Below are 18669 nucleotides of genomic sequence, written 5' to 3' on the forward strand. Positions count from 1 at the left end.
TAGGCGGGGCTCGTTGAGACAATGTTACCCATGTTCTTGTGTGTAACTGTGGTGTTTACACTCAAAAGTGGCTTGCCTCTCATTTGCTTTCTTTAAATACTCCATCTCCTGCTGCCAGTAGGCTTTGCTGTTTAAACAAAACAGGAAACAGAAATCACTCATGACAACCTAGTTTTCTTTAGAAGTAACTATTTTTCTTCTTAGTACCCCAATTGTCCAGTGATTTCCAGAATAAGTCTTGCTGGGCATTATTCTCTCTCTCTCTCTTTTTTTTTTTTTGGTTTTTCGAGACAGGGTTTCTCTGTTTAGCCTTGGCTGTCCTGGAACTCACTTGGTAGACCAGGTTGGCCTCGAACTCAGAAATCCGCCTGCCTCTGCCTCCCAAGTGCTGGGATTAAAGGCGTGCGCCACCACTGCCTGGCTGGGCATTATTCTCAAATATGCATTGTGATGTTTTAAATATTTTTTTTAGTTTAGAAAAAAAATTTTTTTTGAACTAGAGGAAAGTTTCATTGCTCATTTCATGTGTAATGAGATTTCTTAAGAAGTATGGCTGTGGGAATTCTCATCTCCTGACTGGATTGTCTTCTTCCTGTCAGATCACGTTTGCCTGTTTTCATTGTTCTTCATTTTCTAACATATCTCTTTTCTTTTTTCTTTTTTCTTTTTTCTCTTTTCTCATTTTCTTTGTATTTTTTTCCAATTTTACTTCTTTTCACTGATTTTATCTTAAGGAAACATTTTCTGTTATGACTTATTTCTGGTATCTTTTTGACTTGTATCTCATTTTTAGGTTTTGTTTTTTAAAGTATTGTTTATGATTTTAAAATATCTTTGTGAACTTCTATTGATGTTTGCATTCAATGAACTATAAGTGGCACCCCTAAGTCAAATGGACAGGTAGTCAGATTTAATATTGCCAGATGCCCAAAAGCATTTTATTAATTTTTATTCTTTCTGACAAGGTGTTGTAAAGAGGCCCTATCAGATTTAATATTGCCAATGCCCAGAGTATGCATACTTAGAGAGTAACTTACATTCCTCTTTAAGAAAGAGTGAAAGATATAGACCTTCTTCCTAACTGTTCTACTGACATCTTCTTGAACATTAGCAGGGGTATTGGTACTTGAGAGGACAGCAAAGAGACTAGAAGAAAGAGTGAGGGGCTGCTGTCAAAGCTATCACTTGACTACAGTATCTGGAGGTGTTGGTGCAAGGAGAAAACACATCATTTTAGTTAGGATTAGGTGTCATGATTGCCTCGGGATGCTAGGGTCACTGCAGAGATTTGATATCTCTTTTGCAGATTTTAAGTGGGAGGGTGAAGGAAGGTGCCATGGACATGACACCTTGTGACATGGTGTACTGCATTGTTTCTCATAGGGATGTACACAACAGGTAGGGTGTACATCATCAAACAACAGTTGCAAAGTTCATGTTGGATGCTGAGAACTGGGGGTGTAGATACCTATGCAGCTGCTCTGATGGTGTGGAACAGGTGGCTTGTCGGAAGTGTGTACACCAGCAGGCTTGCTAGACTGCTGTCTCTGTGCCCGTTGGACTAGAATATCACAGCTTCCTTGCCTAGTCTTGGGTGGACCCTTGCCAGCACTACCCAGTGAGGAGCAGAAAGCCAAAGTGGGGCAGCTGTTTCCTAATCTCTTTGGTTCATTGTTACAAAACTCTCTTAAGCTTGTGGCTGAACTGAACTTACTGGAAACATGAAACTTATCCCCTGTTGTTGGCATTTGTTGGTATTTAAATCCTTGCCCCAGCATTATATAAGCTATACTGCTGGATTTGGCCTCTTGGATTTTAGGTAGGCTTGGTGGCCCACAGGAGCTGCAATACCTTCAGTGTGGTCTTGGCTTGGCTTACTGAGCTTAGTTGTGGCCTTCTCATTTCGGATATCCTGTAGCTTTCATTGGTATTGATTGTTTCCATAGCCTTAATAAGGCCGTTTGGAATGAAAATACTACAAAAATCATGTGTTCACTTCTACTCTATTGAATTTAAGCAGGTGTTTGTTGCGAACTGTTAACAGTTTGTGCATCTATCATGGCACTGTTCTCTGCCTCATAGCTGGGAAACCTGACAAATCAAGCAGAAACAAGATAAATGCCGTAATCAGAGCTCTTTAATGTCAGCCATGCCCATATCCTGCACGTACTCCTTACTCCGCGTGGTGAACTGTATTAACCCTGTCACACTGATGCCATGAGGCCTGCTATGCAGATGGGTCACAGATCATTAGTCCAAGGTGTTAGACTGACAGAGCTGTTATGTAGTAGAGTAGTGTCTTCATGAGGCGTTCCCTTTGCTGCCTCGGGTGAGCAGTTGCTCAAGTCATCTATATGGCTCCATGCTGCAGCTCTGTCTAGAGAAACAAACAGTGCGGATGGGAAGAAAGCATAACACTGTTTAGTAGTTCTTAATACCCGTGGTTCAAACTGTTAAGATAAAAGGAGCAAACTGGGATTATTCTCCCCATGCACTCCCTCCAACCACACTCTCATAGGTGAAGGAAAGCTAAGTTTACTGGTCTCATTTTGTTGTTCAAGGTGCCCACAATGGGAAGGGGTAAGGATTTCAGACCAGCTTCTTATGACTGTCTTTTCTGCATGGCACTGTCGTTCCACCTTCCTTTTTCCTCTTACTCTTTTTTGTACTCTAGGAAGCTGGGAGTGGGGGTGGGGGGAAATCCTATCCTTTGTGGATAATCTAGAGAAAAATTCTTCTCTGGGAATTTTGCCCCTCCACTCATCCCTATGGATCTCCTTATTTTCCACTGCTAAGAACATACAGGCAGGGGGACTGGGAAGACTCTTGCGGTAGGGAAATTGCAGAGGTCAATAGTACTTGATACTATTTCGAAATAATTCCTAGAACCACGTTTGGCCATGGAAGTAACAAGTGCTAAAAAGAGAACAAACAGTGCCAATTATGAAGACAGGATCCCTGGGGACTGATGTGGTAGAGGGAGGAAAGAGATTCAACATTAAATCTCCATACCTTGGCACTTTGATCTTTTAACCTTCTTACTAAATTATGATTACCTTCTTACTAAATTATGATTTCTCCTTTAGGAAAACAAATGAGGACAAAACACATGTTTTGTGTTTTATATTTGATAATGAGCAGGTTTAGTACGGTTTGGTTCTCAGTCAACCTGTGTTGAAAGTGTCAATTAACCAATAAATATTATGAGAAACAAGAGTCAGAAATGGTTGTGTCACTCCTGCTAATGAGCTGCTAATGAAATTGTGCCTGGGTGGGAAAGGCAGACACTGGAGTCCTCAGGAGTCTCCTCTGGAAAATGAGCAGCAGCAAAACCCAGACTTAACTCCTTCATTCCCAGATTGTCAGGTTTTCAACTCTTCATTATGAAGTGAAGCTTGTTGCTTCAGTTCAGTTGTGGTAAGGATTTTTAAATGATCTTTATTTTACTGGATAGTTTAGAAGCAGGTTAGAGGCTGTAAGAACTGTTCTTGTGGTGTAGTTCAGTCCCCACTGCCTTGGGTCTGTGGGTGATTCCTTTTTTTCTAATTTTCTCCTTAACCCCCAACACTCCTCTCCCCCACCCCCTCTCTCTTTCATTTCTCCTCTCTCCCCAATGAAGTCTGAGTAAGTTCAGGATACTGTAAAGATGAGGGAATAAGGAGTGGATGGGGAATGTATCTTACAAAGAGATGTGGCAGTAAATGGTAAACACTACCAGGAAACTAGGTACCCAACACGAGTGTAAAAGCCCATGTGCCCAGCTTACCGGGCTCTGCAGTACATGCTAGTCCTGCTTGCCTGGTCTTGCAAGGTAAGAAAGGGAAGAGAGGCAAGAGCGCACACAGTGAGCTGGCTAGGAACCAAGCACAGGTGCATTATGGGCGGCTTTGCCTCCTTCATCTCAGTCTCCTTTATCTTACCCCTGAAATTATTAAATGTGGGTCTGATGCGAAGGGTTATTGTGTGTGCTTAAGAGTCGGCAACGCTGCTGGAACAGTGGGAGAACTCCTCCTTACTTTTCTGGTTCTTATTGCTGCTCAGTCTTCTCATTCCATATCCATTCCCCAAGGTGAGGCTCTGTGGTGTCTGAGCAGACAGTGAAAATAGCCTGATGACCTTTTTGCTCCTGGAACTCTCCCCGTTTCTATGCTGAGCTCCAGGCGTTTTCAGCATGCTCAGACAGTGCCTTCAGGAAAACATTTCTCAGATCTGGGGTTTAGGTGTCCGTATCTCTCTCCCCTATTTATTTACTAGACTTCAGTAGTCTAGATTGGTCTTGTTTATGGGTATGTCCTTTCTGGTGGGTACCAACACAAAGGCCCCAGAGCACACACAGTGGACCGTAATAGAAGGAATGCTCAGAAAACATGAGGCTCTTGCTTAGGCTTCAGTAAATGTTCACTGGCAAGCTTGTTGTAGAGAGGGCTTGCTGTGTTCAGTTACACTTAGTAGAGCCCTTGATGTGATGCCTATTCCAGGCACTTTTGTCCTAACAGGAATCTTGTCGTTGCCACCTCTGGCTGCCGCTGCCATATGTGAGGTGTACCTGTGTGTTTGTGGCTGGGTGTGCCATGTGTATCCATAAGGAGACCAACACTGTAGTTCTTCCTCTATTGCTTTCCACCTCAGTTTTTGAGACAAAGTCTCTTACTGAACCTAGAGTCCACTCTTTGGTTACATTGGCTGGCCCATGAGCCTCCAGGATCCTCCTCTCTCTGCCCCTGCCAATGCTGGGATCACAGAAGCCCACCACTACTCCCAGCTTTTTATGTGAGTGCTAGAGTCCAAACTCAGGGGATCATATGTGCACATCAAGTCCTTTACCCATGGAGCCATTTCCCAGCCCCAACAGGAGATTTTTCTAAGTAACTTACATAGTATTTGTCCTTGGAGATTGTATTAATGAGGGTTCTCTAAAGGAACAGAACTAGTAGAATGAACATCTGCTATATGGATTGCCAGGAGAAGGTGTGGCCCTGATTTAGGGAGGATCTACTGACCTCAAATGATCCAGATTTAAGGTGGGACTCTTAACCGCAAATAATCCAGTTAACTAAAAGTTCCTTAATAGGAGTGCCCAGCATCTTGGGTTTCGAGTTAGTTCCAGATGTAGTCAAGTTGACAACCAAGTATAGCATCACAGAGATGCTTGCCTTTGTGAATTCTGTGATTATAGAGCTTGGAGACCAGCTACCATCTGTCTGTTGTGGGACGGGAAAGGAGACATTGAGTTGGGCACAGCAGTAAGGTTTTGGAGTTTTTTTCTGGGAAAATCATGAATGTTGATGAGAAAGCCCTTTTCAGGGGCTTTACAGCAGCCCTTAGAGCTCTGCTTGCACTGAAGCCACCTCAGAGAGCCCTTGTAGGGCCTCATGCAGAGTCTAGATTCTGTGACTCAGAAAAAGTATCAGTTTGGTGAATCTTTTATTTTACTTTGTTTGTCATTGTTTAGTCCTTAAACAAAATGTGTTAGTATAATCACAACCCAGAATATCATTGTTTGTTGTTTCAAAAAGAAAAAAAAAATCTGTTTGTAATTCATTTAAAAAACAACAGCACAAAGTACAGTTTAGGGTTCAGTGCCCGAGAGATCTGTGCACACTCTTCAGTCACTTGTTCAGCTTGTGCCTCGGAGACAGAGATGCTCATCTGTGTGCAGCCAGAGACCTTGCCAGGGCTTGTGTGGGGTCTGAATAAAAAGGCAAAGGCAGGAGAAGGTTGTGGTAGTCATGGCAACCAGGCCTGGGCTGTCTCAGAGCTGACCAGCCCTTGTTAGAGAGTTGGTGGTGGGCGAAGCGTGCAGTGTTACTTCCCATGATATATTCTTTCTATTCCTTCCTGTCTGGTGTGGCAGAAGGCCTACTGTGTGCCCTAGAGCTGAGCCCAAGCTGTGGTCCTAAGTAATTGGTCCCTGCTCTTCAGAAATTCAGTCATTTAATGAGAAGATTTTACTCTTAATATATACTTGCAGGACTTAAAAAAAAATCAAAAGTCTATTTCATCTGGGTTGGCATTTATCTTTTGGGGACTTTTGGGTTGCTTTTTTCTTTTTCTTTCTTTCTTTATTTTTTTTTTTTTTTTTTTTGGTTTTGTTTTGTTTTGTTTTTTCGAGACAGGGTTTCTCTGTATAGACCCGGCTGTCCTGGAACTCACTCTGTAGACCAGGCTGGCCTCAAACTAAGAAATCTGCCTGCCTCTGCCTCCCAAGCGCTGGGATTAAAGGCGTGCGCCACCACTGCCCGGTTGGGTTGCTTTCTTGAAGTACATTTTACTTCCGAACACTGAGCAGTTCTTTCTCATTTGTTCTATACAAAGAGAGAAACGTTAGAGAAGGTAGATTCTTTTTATTTGATAGATAAAGATGCAAAGATTCAGAAAGATTTTACTAACTTCACTGGCTACCAAAGATATACATGTCTGGGTAGCAGAGTTCTGGGCCCATGGTGGTGTGTGTCTTGTCACAGGTGGTCAGTTGTCTTTTTCAAATGCATAGCTTATTGTTTACACACCAATGAATGGAAACAACACATAGCAAATGAATTTAACAACTAACAATCTCACACTAAGTGACACACCCCGCCACCAACACCAAAGGCAGAACTCCATGGTTGAAAGCCCAATTGCCAACTGCTAAGTGGGCCACCATGCCTATATGTACTGGTGGGGGGAGGGCAAGGGGAGCTACTTGCAAGAGAGATCCTTGAGCAAGAAAGAAGCTATCTGATCAGGGTCTCAATTGTGCTCATCCAAGTCCACTAGAATCCCAGATGCTCAAAAGTCACAAGGTCAGAGCCTGGCCAGTGGTAGTCTGGTGTGAAATAGACTTGCTAGAATGGCCCCTTGTGCTCCCTTGTTGCTAAAGTGTGTGACTGTATGCCCTGAGTTACAGTGGGGATCAGCATCTGGGGAGCTGCCTGGAGTCTCGGTTTTCAGGGCCTGTAGGGGCACATCTTGTTCTTGGTCCCTGCTTCTGATTGGGGCAGAAAGTGGCTCCCAGACATTGTTCTATCTTGATGTCAGCATATTCTGATGTCAAGATATTGGGTTTAGGGCTTCCGTCTTTTCTCCTCCTCTTCTTCCTTCTCTTCCTCTTCTTCTTCTTCCTCTTCTTCCTCCTCCTCCTCTTCCTCCTCCTCCTCCTTTTTTGTTGTTGTAAGTGTTCATGCTATGCACCTTTATAGCTTTATGGCTCTGTGTCCAGGTTTAACTAGAAGCCCCTGGAGTGGAGAATCTCTTAGCAGGAGCCCACAGAACATACGTACCTCTTCCCTTATGAAGACACAAACAGCGAAGCATCTGCTAGCAGGTAGGCAGAACATCCATTTTAGCTGGCACTGTGTCTGCTGAGGCTGGGCAGCCAGGTGATGGCTTATAGTCTGAGGAGGTACCTGCAGTGGTGAGTACATGAGGGGCAAATTTAAGTCACTGGGTCCTAGGAAGTGCTAGGACAAATACTGAGTCAGGCAACATTTGTTAATGGATGAAATGTATCTTTTCCAGCAGTGACAAATTGGCACCTGTGGGCTGAATTCTATTTATAGTTATGTTTTGTTTAGCTTTCAGATGTGCAAATTTGACTGCATGTGGAAAGGGCGCTTTTCACAGGCCCTACCATTCCTTGTGTTCTGACAGATGACCCTTCTCACTCATCTGTTTACCAGCCTTCCCCCATAGACAGTTGTCTACTTCCCCTGGGCTCACATTTTCTTATCTGCTCTTCTTCCAGGTCCCTCTGCCCAGAGGCTTCATGGTCTCAGGCTTCTTGACTCTATTCTCTTGTCTTTCCCAGAACTGCCTTCTGGAACTTTTTCTAGGCTCTGAACTCAAAAGCTGTCCTGGCCCTTGGAAATATTGGCAGTCATTAGATTACATCTGATAAACTGATTGCTATGCAGGGTTTAAAAGGACAGACTTCTTTATCTGAGCAGATAAAAATTTTCAGCAAATGCATTGAGAGATATTTCTTATACCATCAAGATCACTCATGAATAGTAAATGGTGAGAATAATTCTCAAACATCCCTAGGAAGGCAGGCAGAGTACAGGGGCTGTTTCTAGTCTATGGTGCTCCCTAGGAACAGAGGAAGAATACAGGGCAGTTTCTAGTCTACGGTGCTCCATAGACTTCATGGAGCAGAAAAACTTCAAAAGAAAATTCTGTGGACCAAAGCCTACCTCTTACTTTGTCGAGTTTAGTTTAGAAACAACCAACTACCATCTGTCTTCATCATTATCACATTTTGCAAAAGGACATTTTAATACTAAAATGAATCATTATTAGTTGTTCTTAATTTCCATGTTTCTGAACCATTGGGGTGAGTTGCTGCTGTAAACAAAATCCTTCAAAGCCTGGTGGCTTAAAGCAACAGTAAGTCCTTTTATGTAGCTCCGACTCTTAGAACTCGTCGTTGCTCACGTACCCTTCATACACCCCCAGAGAAGCAGGTAAAGGAGCCAGGATGCTGAGGGATGGGACCACAAAAAGGAATGTAAATACCGAACATAGATTTAAGGATATAACCATGCCAAAGAGGGTCAGCAAGAAATGACAACCTGATTGTGTATAAAGCCAAAGACAAAACCGCTGCATTTCAACACTGGGATCTAGTTTGGTAACTGTTTCTCATAAAGATAGAGTTTTAATTTTAATTTCACATTAAAATTTTGTTTATAGCATTTTATTGTGTGTGGTGCACATACCATGGCTCATATACCATGGCTCATGTAAGGTGGTCAGAGGACAGTTGTAGGAATTAGTTCTCTTCTTCCACCATGTGGGGCCCAGGGATTGAACCCAGGTTTGTAAGGGTTGGGGCCGAGCACATTTGTTCACTGAGCTATCTTGCCAGTCCATCAGTTGGCATTTTTGAAACTATTTGCTTTACGTTGTAGCGTTAAATGTATTATAAATGTATCACAGATAATGAGAGACAGATTTCTCATGGCCAGAGAAATAGTCACAGATAAAGAAAGTGAGAAGACAGACGGCTCTGAAATGTTATATTGGAGTCTGTAGTATCAGTAAAAAAATTAAGTTTTGCAATATGTATAGATAAGGGCTGGTGGAGTGCTTGTCTGTCACAAAGCACTATGCTCAGTCCCCAGCACAACATAAAACAGACATGGTGGCACACATCTCTGGCCTCAGCACTCAGAAGGAGGCAGGAAGACCAAGAGCTCAAGTCATCCTCAGCTTGGGCTACATGAGACCCTATCTCAAAAGCATGTATACACAGATGAACAGGAATAGAGATGTGCTTGTGTGTGTACTACTTTATACATGGATGGGGGAGGGGTCTGTGTCCTCAGAAGTGCAGGAGCAATGGCTCCCTAGCAGGAGTGAACACTTCTGTCGTTAATCTTGGTTTCTAAACACTGTTCCCCAATAAGAAATGAAACTGTAAGGTAAATGTGGAATGTACGATACCAGGAAGTAAAGAAATATTTAGAAAAAGAAAATAAAGAAAAATTTAGAGGATGCAGATACTTATTAACATAATTTGAGAGCCAACTAAAGGAGCCCTCCTAATTGTTAAAACTGAAACATGTGAGCAGCAACAGAATTACTGTTCTTGAGCTGGAGAGAGGGCTTTGCAAGCAAGAGGACCTGAATTCTGATCTCCAGAACCCACATAAATGGGGGTGAGCATGGTGGCTCCCCTGCAATTCTAGCCTTGGAACTTGACGACTGTGTGGGGGTGAAGGTTTGAATGACACATCCTCCATGCCTTGTCCCTAATTTGTGCCTGTTTGGGGAGGATTAGGAAGTGTGGCTTCACTGAAGAAAGTATGTCACAGGGCTTTGAAGTTTCAAAGGGCCATTTTGAGTTTGCTCTCGGGTTCCTGTTTTGTGGTTCCAATTATGAGGAGTTGCTAACTTTTTCTGCTGCTAGTTTCCTTTTGGGAGGGACTCATCCCTCTGGAACCATGGACCCCAAATAAACCCTTCTTTTGTTAAGTTCCCCTGGTTGTTGTATTTTATCATAGCAATAGGAAACTCACTAATACACAGGGGATTCCCAGAGTAACATAGCAAAGGCAAAAATGCTTATTTGTGAGCTCTGGGTTTGAGAGAGCCTGGCTTACAAAATAAGATTCGAAGACGATTCTGATGTTAAACTTGGACTTCCACACATATGTAGCCACACTTTTGTGAACATTTTTATAAACATATGCATACAATTTACAAATTATATATATGAAAAGAAAGGAAAGAATGAAAAAAGAATGAAACAAAACCCAGTAACTTCTAGAACTGGCTAGTGGTAACACTGGTGAGGTTTGAAAGTGGTCTTTAATTACTTAACACTATTATTAATTTTTCTGTGACAATATAAGATATTAACTTTGGGAAAGGGCATTTGGAACATGTGGGAACTGTACTGTCTTTTCAATTTTTTGAACAAATTTAAAAATAGCTCAAAGTAAATTTCTGCAGAGCAGCTTGACAAGGCTTGTTATGGCTAGATGTGGTACGACCTCCCTCCAGCCTGTATGTAGTTTGCATCCATGTTGACTCCGTGGTCTCTCCTCTGCTTTGGACAGGGGTTTAGCAGTGACAAGTTTTCTCCTGGTGATGATAGGAACCCAAGGGATAAAAGCCTGTACCAAATGGTACATTTGTTAGTTTCTTGTTAGCCAAGGCATGTTCTAAGCCAAGTCCACTGGAAAGTACACTGTGCCCTGAGTTACTGCGTTAAGAAGAGCAGAGTCACGTAGTGTAGTAAGGGCAGACATTGTTGAAGTGTTGCAGTCTGCCATACCTACCTGTCCTGTATTTGGGTCCTGGCCTGTGACAGAAAACAGAGACAGTCTTAGGGGAGATAAGGCATGAGGTAGATGACTTTAGAAATGAGGTCTCTGTCGACTGGGATCATAAGGTTTAGAATCTGATTCCAGAGAGTCAGTGGTGGGTCAACAGCCCTGGGAGGATTTGGGGTTTACAGGTTTGGGATCCCAATCTTTTGACCCTTGTCTCAGCTTCCATTCCAAGCCCTCCTTTCTTCTCAGGCTGTCTTGTGAGTCTCTGCTCTCTCCCAGGGCTTGGTTGATTTGTTTGCTATTTTTTCTTCCTTTACATAAGCTAAGAGATGCAGGTCAGCTCACACTCCAACTTGGCATTTTTCCCAGCAGGGTGGAAATATTCAAAATGCTGTATTTTCTGTTGCCCCTGCAGCTGCTACCACAACTTGTTTCATAGATGAAGTGAACTTAACCTGTATTTTGAGTTCATGCTATTGTGCTTACTCTTGCCCCCTGTGGTGGCTCATGTGAAAAGAGCAATTTTGAAATTTTCTCCAAATTAAATAATTATTCGCCTAAGATTCTATTTTCTTCCAGGGCTATCTTAGCACAGTCTAACCGGTGTTTCTGGAGCTTATATATTCATGTTCTTTTGTTTGCCGTTTCTATCTGAGACCAAGATCAGAAAATTTTAAGTTCACTATTGTTATTATAAGCATTAATTAGTTCTTTACTACCAAGAATAACTCTTAACATGACTAATTGTTATGAATCTATTTGCTCTAGTAAAAAGTTGTCAGTCAACAAAAAGCTTCCTTTCTGTATTAAAATTTTCACTCAACAAATGATCATTGAGCATTCACTGGACACTGAGCCATGAGGCAATCCCTAGGAAGAAAATGATGAACATATAACCAGATAAACTTTAAAAACTTATAAATATGGATTGTGTACATGTTGTAAAAAAATGATTGGTGGTGCTGTGAAGCCATTTGGACAACAGATCGGGTCTGAGGAATCAGCTGCTCAGAGCAGTGAGTGGCCCTTAGCTGGGCTGGGAGGGTGAGCCGGACGCCAGATGGAGCAGTCCAGGAAGGAGAACGGCTGGTGAAATGGGCCTCTAGTGGAGTGGAGGGCAGGGAAAGGGGGACAAAGCTGAAGAGGCTGTCATTGGAGGACCTCACTGACTAGGGTAAGGTGTCCCCCCCCCCCACCTGGCACACGCGCGCATGCACGTCCCCCAGATGAAAAATGATAATAGTCTGGACAAAAGCAACTGTGGAAAGTTGGGGGAAAGAATTTGTTTTTATCCTTGGGTTTTTCATTTTCTTTTCTCTTTAAATAATTTTTATTAGCCAGGCAGTGGTGACTCATGCCTTTAATCCCAGCATTTGGGAGGCGGCTCTCTGAGCTCAAGGCCAGCCTGGTCTACAGAGTGAATTCCAGGACAGTTAAGGCTACACAGAGAAACTTGTCTTGAAAAACATAAATAAACATATAAACAAACAAACAAATAAATGTTATTAAACTTATCAGCCAGGCATGATGCTGCATGCCTTTATCCCCTGTACTCAAGAGGCAGAAGCAGGCAAATCTCTGTGAGTTTGAGGTCAGCCTGGTCTACATAGTTCTAAATATCCAGAGCTGCATAGTGAGACCTGTCTCATAAAATGAGAGAGAGTGAGAGAGTGGAAAGGACAGGGGAAGTAGAAGGAAGGGGGGATGGAGACAGAGACAGAGAGAAAGAGAAGGTTTTGGAGATGGCAAAGCAGAAATGCAAATCCAGGGTGGTCTGGGTTGTGTACAGCTGAGAATAAACTGTACCATTTTGTGGGTTTCGAATCTCTGTAGTATACATCTAGAAGGGGTTGTGCTGTTTGTTTTGTTAGTCTGAGATCCCTTTGGGTAAAGTAGCCTTTCCCATCTATGTTCAGAGGAGATACTAACGAATTACCTCCCTTCTCTATTTTTGCCAGAATTTAGCCTCCCCCCTCTTTGGAACCGTCTTAGGTCATTAGGATTTTTGTTTGTTTTTATTTTTATTGTGACAGTCTTACTCGGCAACCTATACTGGCCTGGAACTCACCATGAAGCCCGGGCTAGCCTGGGACTTGGGGCAATTTTACTGCCCCCACCTCACAAGTGCTGGGGTTACAGGTTTGTGCCATCACACTTAACTCAGTTTTAATTCTTTGTCCCAGGAAAAGAAACCAGGCCTCATGACAGAGCAGCAGCACAGGAGCCCCACAGCCTTACCAGTCCTATGGGTCCAGCCTTTCCCTTGACCACCACACTGTTTCTGTGACAAAGCCTTTGTACATGGGGTTCCTTCATTTAGGATTCCTTTTCTCCAGTGTGGATCCCAGCCAAAGTTTACTCAAAAGCTGCTCTGGGGAAGGGTTTCCCTGCTCTGACTTGAGCATACTTTTGTTAGATGTACGTATGTTCTGTGTATTTCAGCCAGAGCCACAGCCACTCCTTGCTGCAGTGGAGCTGCAGGCAGGAGGCAGCACATCCCAGGTTGGTGTTTCTTTCCCTAGCACCCTGGCTGGAGGCAGAGTGGCTAGAGTAACTCAGAATCTACCATAGTCTCCCTAGTGCCAAGAAAGTTTCAGCTCTTGCTGGGACATAGACTCCGGGTGCATGTGCTCATCCTGAGAGAGCTTATACTATGCTTTTCTTAGAAGGGATTTTTTTTTCCAGATTGGTTTTTCTTATTTAAAGGTCTTACTATTTAGCTCAGGGTGTCCTCATACTTACTGCCTCACCAGGCTATCCTCAAACTCCAAATCCTCCTGCTTCAGGCTCTGAGTGTTGGCGTTACTGGCATTACTGCCATGCCTGTTTTCCATTTTATGTTTTTTTGTTTGTTTGTTTTTGTTTTTTTGTTTTTCCGAGACAGGGTTTCTCTGTGTAGCCCTGGCTGTCCTGGAACTCACTCTGTAGACCAGGCTGGCCTCGAACTCAGAAATCCGCCTGTCTCTGCCTCCCATTTTATGTTCCTTAATCAAACTCAGTATCAACATGCAGGCTATCCTCTGGCAGAGAAAGCAGAGGCAAAGTCCAAGTATGGGGACTGTCTGCTGCCTGCCTGCCTGCCTGCCTTTTCCTTCCTTCCTTCCTTCCTTCCTTCCTTCCTTCCTTCCTTCCTTCCTTCCTTCCTCCCTCCCTCCCTCCCTCCCTCCCTCTCTCTCTCTCTCTCTCTTTCTTTCTGATAAAGTCTCATTCATCTTGTGCTTCTACCTCCTGAATGCCAGATGTGTGCCCACCACTCTCAAGTTTTAGAAGCATCATTTTTGCTTCAAAAAATTCCAGTTTTAAAAAATCTCCTTCTATGAAATGTTCAATCCTGCAGCCATTGATATTCATCTTTGTGTGGGATGTTATGGTATAGTACTGTAATCCTAGCACTTAGGAGGCCCAGGCAAGAGGATTGAGAGTTCAAGGCTAGCTGGCTTACATGGTGAGAACCTATATATATAGTTTTAAAAAATCATTTTCTTATGCCTCGAAAATATTATTTTTGTACTTCTAGAAGCTGCCATGTGGGTCTGTTGTGTAGTAATTGCTGGGTAAATGCGTTTTCTGTGAATGATTGAATGAGCGAATATAACATTCCATTTGTACTATGTGATATTGGAAGGTTGGTTGTAAACTCTCCCTAAGTACTTTTGAGCATTCATACACATAGCCCATCTATTCATAACACTTGTTTCTCCAGCGAATGGATCTGTTCCTCTGAGATAAGTGGTGTAATTGTTCAGCTTCTCTTAGCTCTGCTACCTGCTTCCTTGGCTTTTTGTGTCTTGCTGCCTTCCAGTAGCTATTTATTTATTTATTTATTTACTATTTTCGTTTACTTTTTTTTTTTTTTTTTTTTTTTTTTTTTTGAGACAGGGCTTCTCTGTGTAGCCCTGGACCTGACCAAACTGGTCTTGAACTCCCGTCATCTGCCTCCCAAGTTCTGGTACTAAACACATGCACTACCATGCACCTTGGCTTCCTTCTTCTTATACATAATTGTTATTGGCTACATATTTTATGTACCAAGCTCTACCTTACAGGCTGCAAAAATCCAAAATGAAGACATACAGTTCATGTGATCAGAGAAAAGAGATGAAAAAGAACCTCGTTTTAAAAATGAGAGTGGTGAGCTACAAAGCTCTCTGGCAGTCTGGAATATCTTGGATGCTGTGAGAGTGTCTAGGGAGAGGCAAGAAGGGTATTACAAAAAAAGACAATAATGTCTCAGTGTCTTGATGGTTAGTTGAGGGGTTACACACCATTTACCCAGTGCATATAACCACACAGTTTATTAGCTAAATTCACAGAAGATAAAAAGTAGACTTGATCACATTCTAATAAGCAGATGTTGATCTCGAGATTTTGGGTCCTTTGACTACCTTGCCTTAGGTCTTAGATTCTGATATAACAGTTAAAGGAATCAGTGTGAATAGAGTGTGGGAGTCAAGAGAGAGGGAGAGGGGGAGGGGGAGGGAGAGGGAGAGGGGAAGAGGAAGAGGGATAGGGAAGATGGGGGAGGGGGGAGGGGGAGGGGAAGGGGGAGGGGAAGGGGGAGGGGAAGGGGGAGGGGAAGGGGGAGGGGGAGGGGGAGAGGGGGAGAGGGAGAGGGAGAGGAGAGAGGTCAAAAGGTAAACTGGACATGGTACTCTGATCTTCAGGAAGTGCCCAGTCCTGCTGGCGTGCTAACCAGGTATTCCACCCCTGTGTCCCACCGAGGCTCCTGTACCCCATGCAACTTTTTTCTTCTTGCCTTTCAGGTCAGGCTGTTCCTGCAGGATCCCATGTACGAATGAACCTACAGACTGGAGTAAACGAGGTGAAACTCCAACAAGAAGACAAATCCCAAAATAATTTGAAAGGATTTAAAAGAGGCAGAAGGTAGTGTATTGCTCTTAGGACTGGGAGGCTGAGTGACTACACTGATTTGGAAATACTAGCAATGCTACCCGAATTCATGAGTGTGAGTTTTTGTTTGCTTGTTTTTTGGAGGGACAGGGTTTCTCTGTGTAGCCCTGGCTGTCCTGGGATTCACTCTGTAGACCAGGCTAGTCTCAATCTCAAAGATATGCCTTTGTCTACCAAGTGCTGAGAATAAAGGCATGTGTTACCGTGACCAAATAAGTGCGTTATAATTTTTATTTGAAATTTAACAGTATAGAATTTGTGATAAAATTGTCAGGGTTTTATGGAAGTTTACCTCCACAATCTTTGAAAAGAAATACCTTGCAAAGAAAATAGATCCTTTTAAAAATGCTATAGGGGGAATGCTTAACCTTCTTTGAAAGAGAAGCTGTTTCCCCAGTACTTTAAGAGCACCCATTTGAATCCCAACAATTAATGTGCTGATTACAGATGAGTCATCTATTCATTAAAACAAGCCTGTTAGGCCTCTGCTTGCAGTGATACTTCCTTGGTGAACAATAAAATTGCATTTAAAAGTCTTTAATTCAGACTAACTTTTCCTCTTGTTAGTCAGTGTTAAAATAGGCTTTCTCATGGTATGTGAGTAGAAGCTACCACAATTCCCGTGGTTATAGGTTTCCTAACTTTTTAATAACCAGTTTGAGGGATTTGATTTTAGAGAATTAACAGTTTCTATTTTTCCTCTTAATTGCCTTGAATTAACAAGTTTTTCTTGCTTGGTGTCTCCTGAATGAGAAGAAAGGAACATGGACGTGGTTGGCAAGGATTTCTAGACCCGTTTTCTTGATGCACCTGACAAAGGTCATGTGCCATTTAGTCAAGTGGCATCCACCCCACAAAGCAGCATGGCAGATTTGAGCAGTTTTTACAGTTAGAAAATTCTAATTTATGTTAGGATGGAGACATTTGTTGTCATCCCAAAGTGAGCAGTTTCTTTCCTCCTCCCATCTCTGTATTAGGCTTGTACTTGCAGTGCCCCAAATCATAAATTGTTCCTGTCTCACAGTCACATAAGAATAACCAGATATAATTCTTCAGCCACACTAACCTTTTCCCATCCCCAGAAGGCATCATGCACATATACGTCAGCAAGTCAGGGTACTTTGAACTCTTCTCTCACATGCAGTCCAATTCTTATTTTTTTAATGAAAAAGCCAACCTCCAGTGTCTTAAGAATATTGACTTAGGAACTTGAATAATTTAGAGCTGTTGGTTTGTTGTTTTATACACCATCTCTACCCTGCTGACTGCAGGTCTGTAGTGGGAGCACTAACTGGGTTGTCCTTGCCCTTTTGAGAGCAAAAGTCTTCCATGTGGGATGTAGATACACCATAAGGAGACACACTTGTTCCCACTTTTCCTCTTTTCTTTTCTCCTTTGGACTGTTTCTGAACACTTTGCCCTAGAACGGCCTCTAGGATATGCAGGACATTTCCTCTTCTCTCTCAGCTGTTTTCTGTCAGAGCCTCCTCCCACCCTCCTCCAGTTCTACTTCACAATATCTTCCTAGCTCTTCCTCAGTGGCCTGGGAACAGAGTCTTAAGAGCCAGGATCTAGAGAGCAGCACATTTATTTTGGTTATCTGATGATGTGCTTTGGAAGACAAGGCTTGCAGCTTTCGATCAGATTTTAGGTGAGTCAGTAAACCACTGTGCTAGAGAGAGATGGGGGAGCCAAGGCTTTCTACTAGTTCTGCTGGCTAGGTTGCTACTTAGATCTGCAATGCTGTGGGCTCTAAGACTGTGCAGAGACCCTGCCTTAGGGTTGTCTCAGAGAGTGCTCTTGGCACTGCCTGACTTCAAGCATATTTTTAGGCATAAAAAACATAAAAGTTTTATTTTGCATCCTGTCAGAGTCTTCATAGAACAAATGTCTCTTTGCTTTGGAATCTTCTTTGAAACCTCCTTCTATGTTAGAGGAAGGAAGACAACCTTTACTGCATCTGAATTGTACCATCTTGGGTTGGGCATTTGCCATGCTGTGTATGGTGCAGTGGTGAAGAGTGGTGCCCCTAACAACCTGTTTCCTGCTGTACTGTTCACTTCACAAGGTCTATTGAGTGCCTGTGTGGCAGCTGTGTGGCAGGCACTGGGGAAACAGTACGAAGCAGATAGAGTGTCGCCTCCATAAAGTGAGGAGAGGCCTTGTATAGGTCAGCAGGCAGACAACCAAGAAAATATACATATGAGTAAGATCATTACAAATTATAATAAGTTCTAGGGAAGAAATGAGCCCAGGTAATGAGTCTCTGCAGGAGACCATGTTAGGGTGATTTGGGAAGAAAGGCCTCATCAACATATTTGAACTGAAAGCCAAAGAAAGAGAATTTAAATCTTATAAAGAATTAGGTTTGTAAGTCTAGGAATTACATAGTATTTTAGGCAGATAGCACAAAATGGACCCCAGGTTTGTCAGGTTTTTGAAACAGGGAAATGATTTGAGACATAGGAGATGAGAGTGGAGAGGCAGATGTGTGTTGGGTGGTACAGTGTGTGGAGTATTAGGGAACATTCTGGATAGTCTCCATTCACCTTTAACTGTAGTAGAACGGACCAGAGCATTTTAGGCAAGAGAGCGACTTAGGATAGCTTAAGAAATAACCGTAGTGTCTGGATAAGAGACTGAAAATAGGGAAAGAAGAAGCAGAAACCACCAGATTTCAGTAGACCAGACAAGACACAGTGGTGACAGGTGCAGGGTCTCCTGCTGGAGGGGGAATTTAGATAGTTTAGAAGTGCAGCTGAAAGGACTGGCTGAGGAGCTGGTTATAGAGACTGAAGGACGTGAAGATTTGGAAAGGACTCATTTGGGGTTGAGCCTCTGGGTACTCAGAGGTGATATTTTTTGAAATAGAAATGTAACAGTTGGGCCAAATTTTTTTAGAGATAACTATCATGAATGATGTTTTTTATTAACTAGGTTTGAGGTGTGTCTTAAACATTTGAGACTCACTTGGATGGGCTGGCTGGCTGGCTCAGAG

At 42.9% G+C, this 18669-nt stretch overlaps 1 protein-coding gene across 2 annotated transcripts in view; it reads left to right on the top strand.

The window, feature by feature from the left end:
* Window positions 1–18669, top strand: part of Sil1 (SIL1 nucleotide exchange factor) — a 232047-nt gene that overhangs the window by 139874 nt on the left and 73504 nt on the right. For both annotated transcript variants that reach the window (XM_034518623.2, XM_076912826.1), the window contains one exon: window positions 15524–15644. In XM_034518623.2, coding sequence (XP_034374514.1) covers window positions 15524–15644 — 121 coding nt within the window. The remainder of the gene's footprint in view (window positions 1–15523; window positions 15645–18669) is intronic.

Source organism: Arvicanthis niloticus, chromosome 14 (genome assembly GCF_011762505.2).
Source record: "Arvicanthis niloticus isolate mArvNil1 chromosome 14, mArvNil1.pat.X, whole genome shotgun sequence".
NCBI lineage: Eukaryota > Metazoa > Chordata > Mammalia > Rodentia > Muridae > Arvicanthis > Arvicanthis niloticus.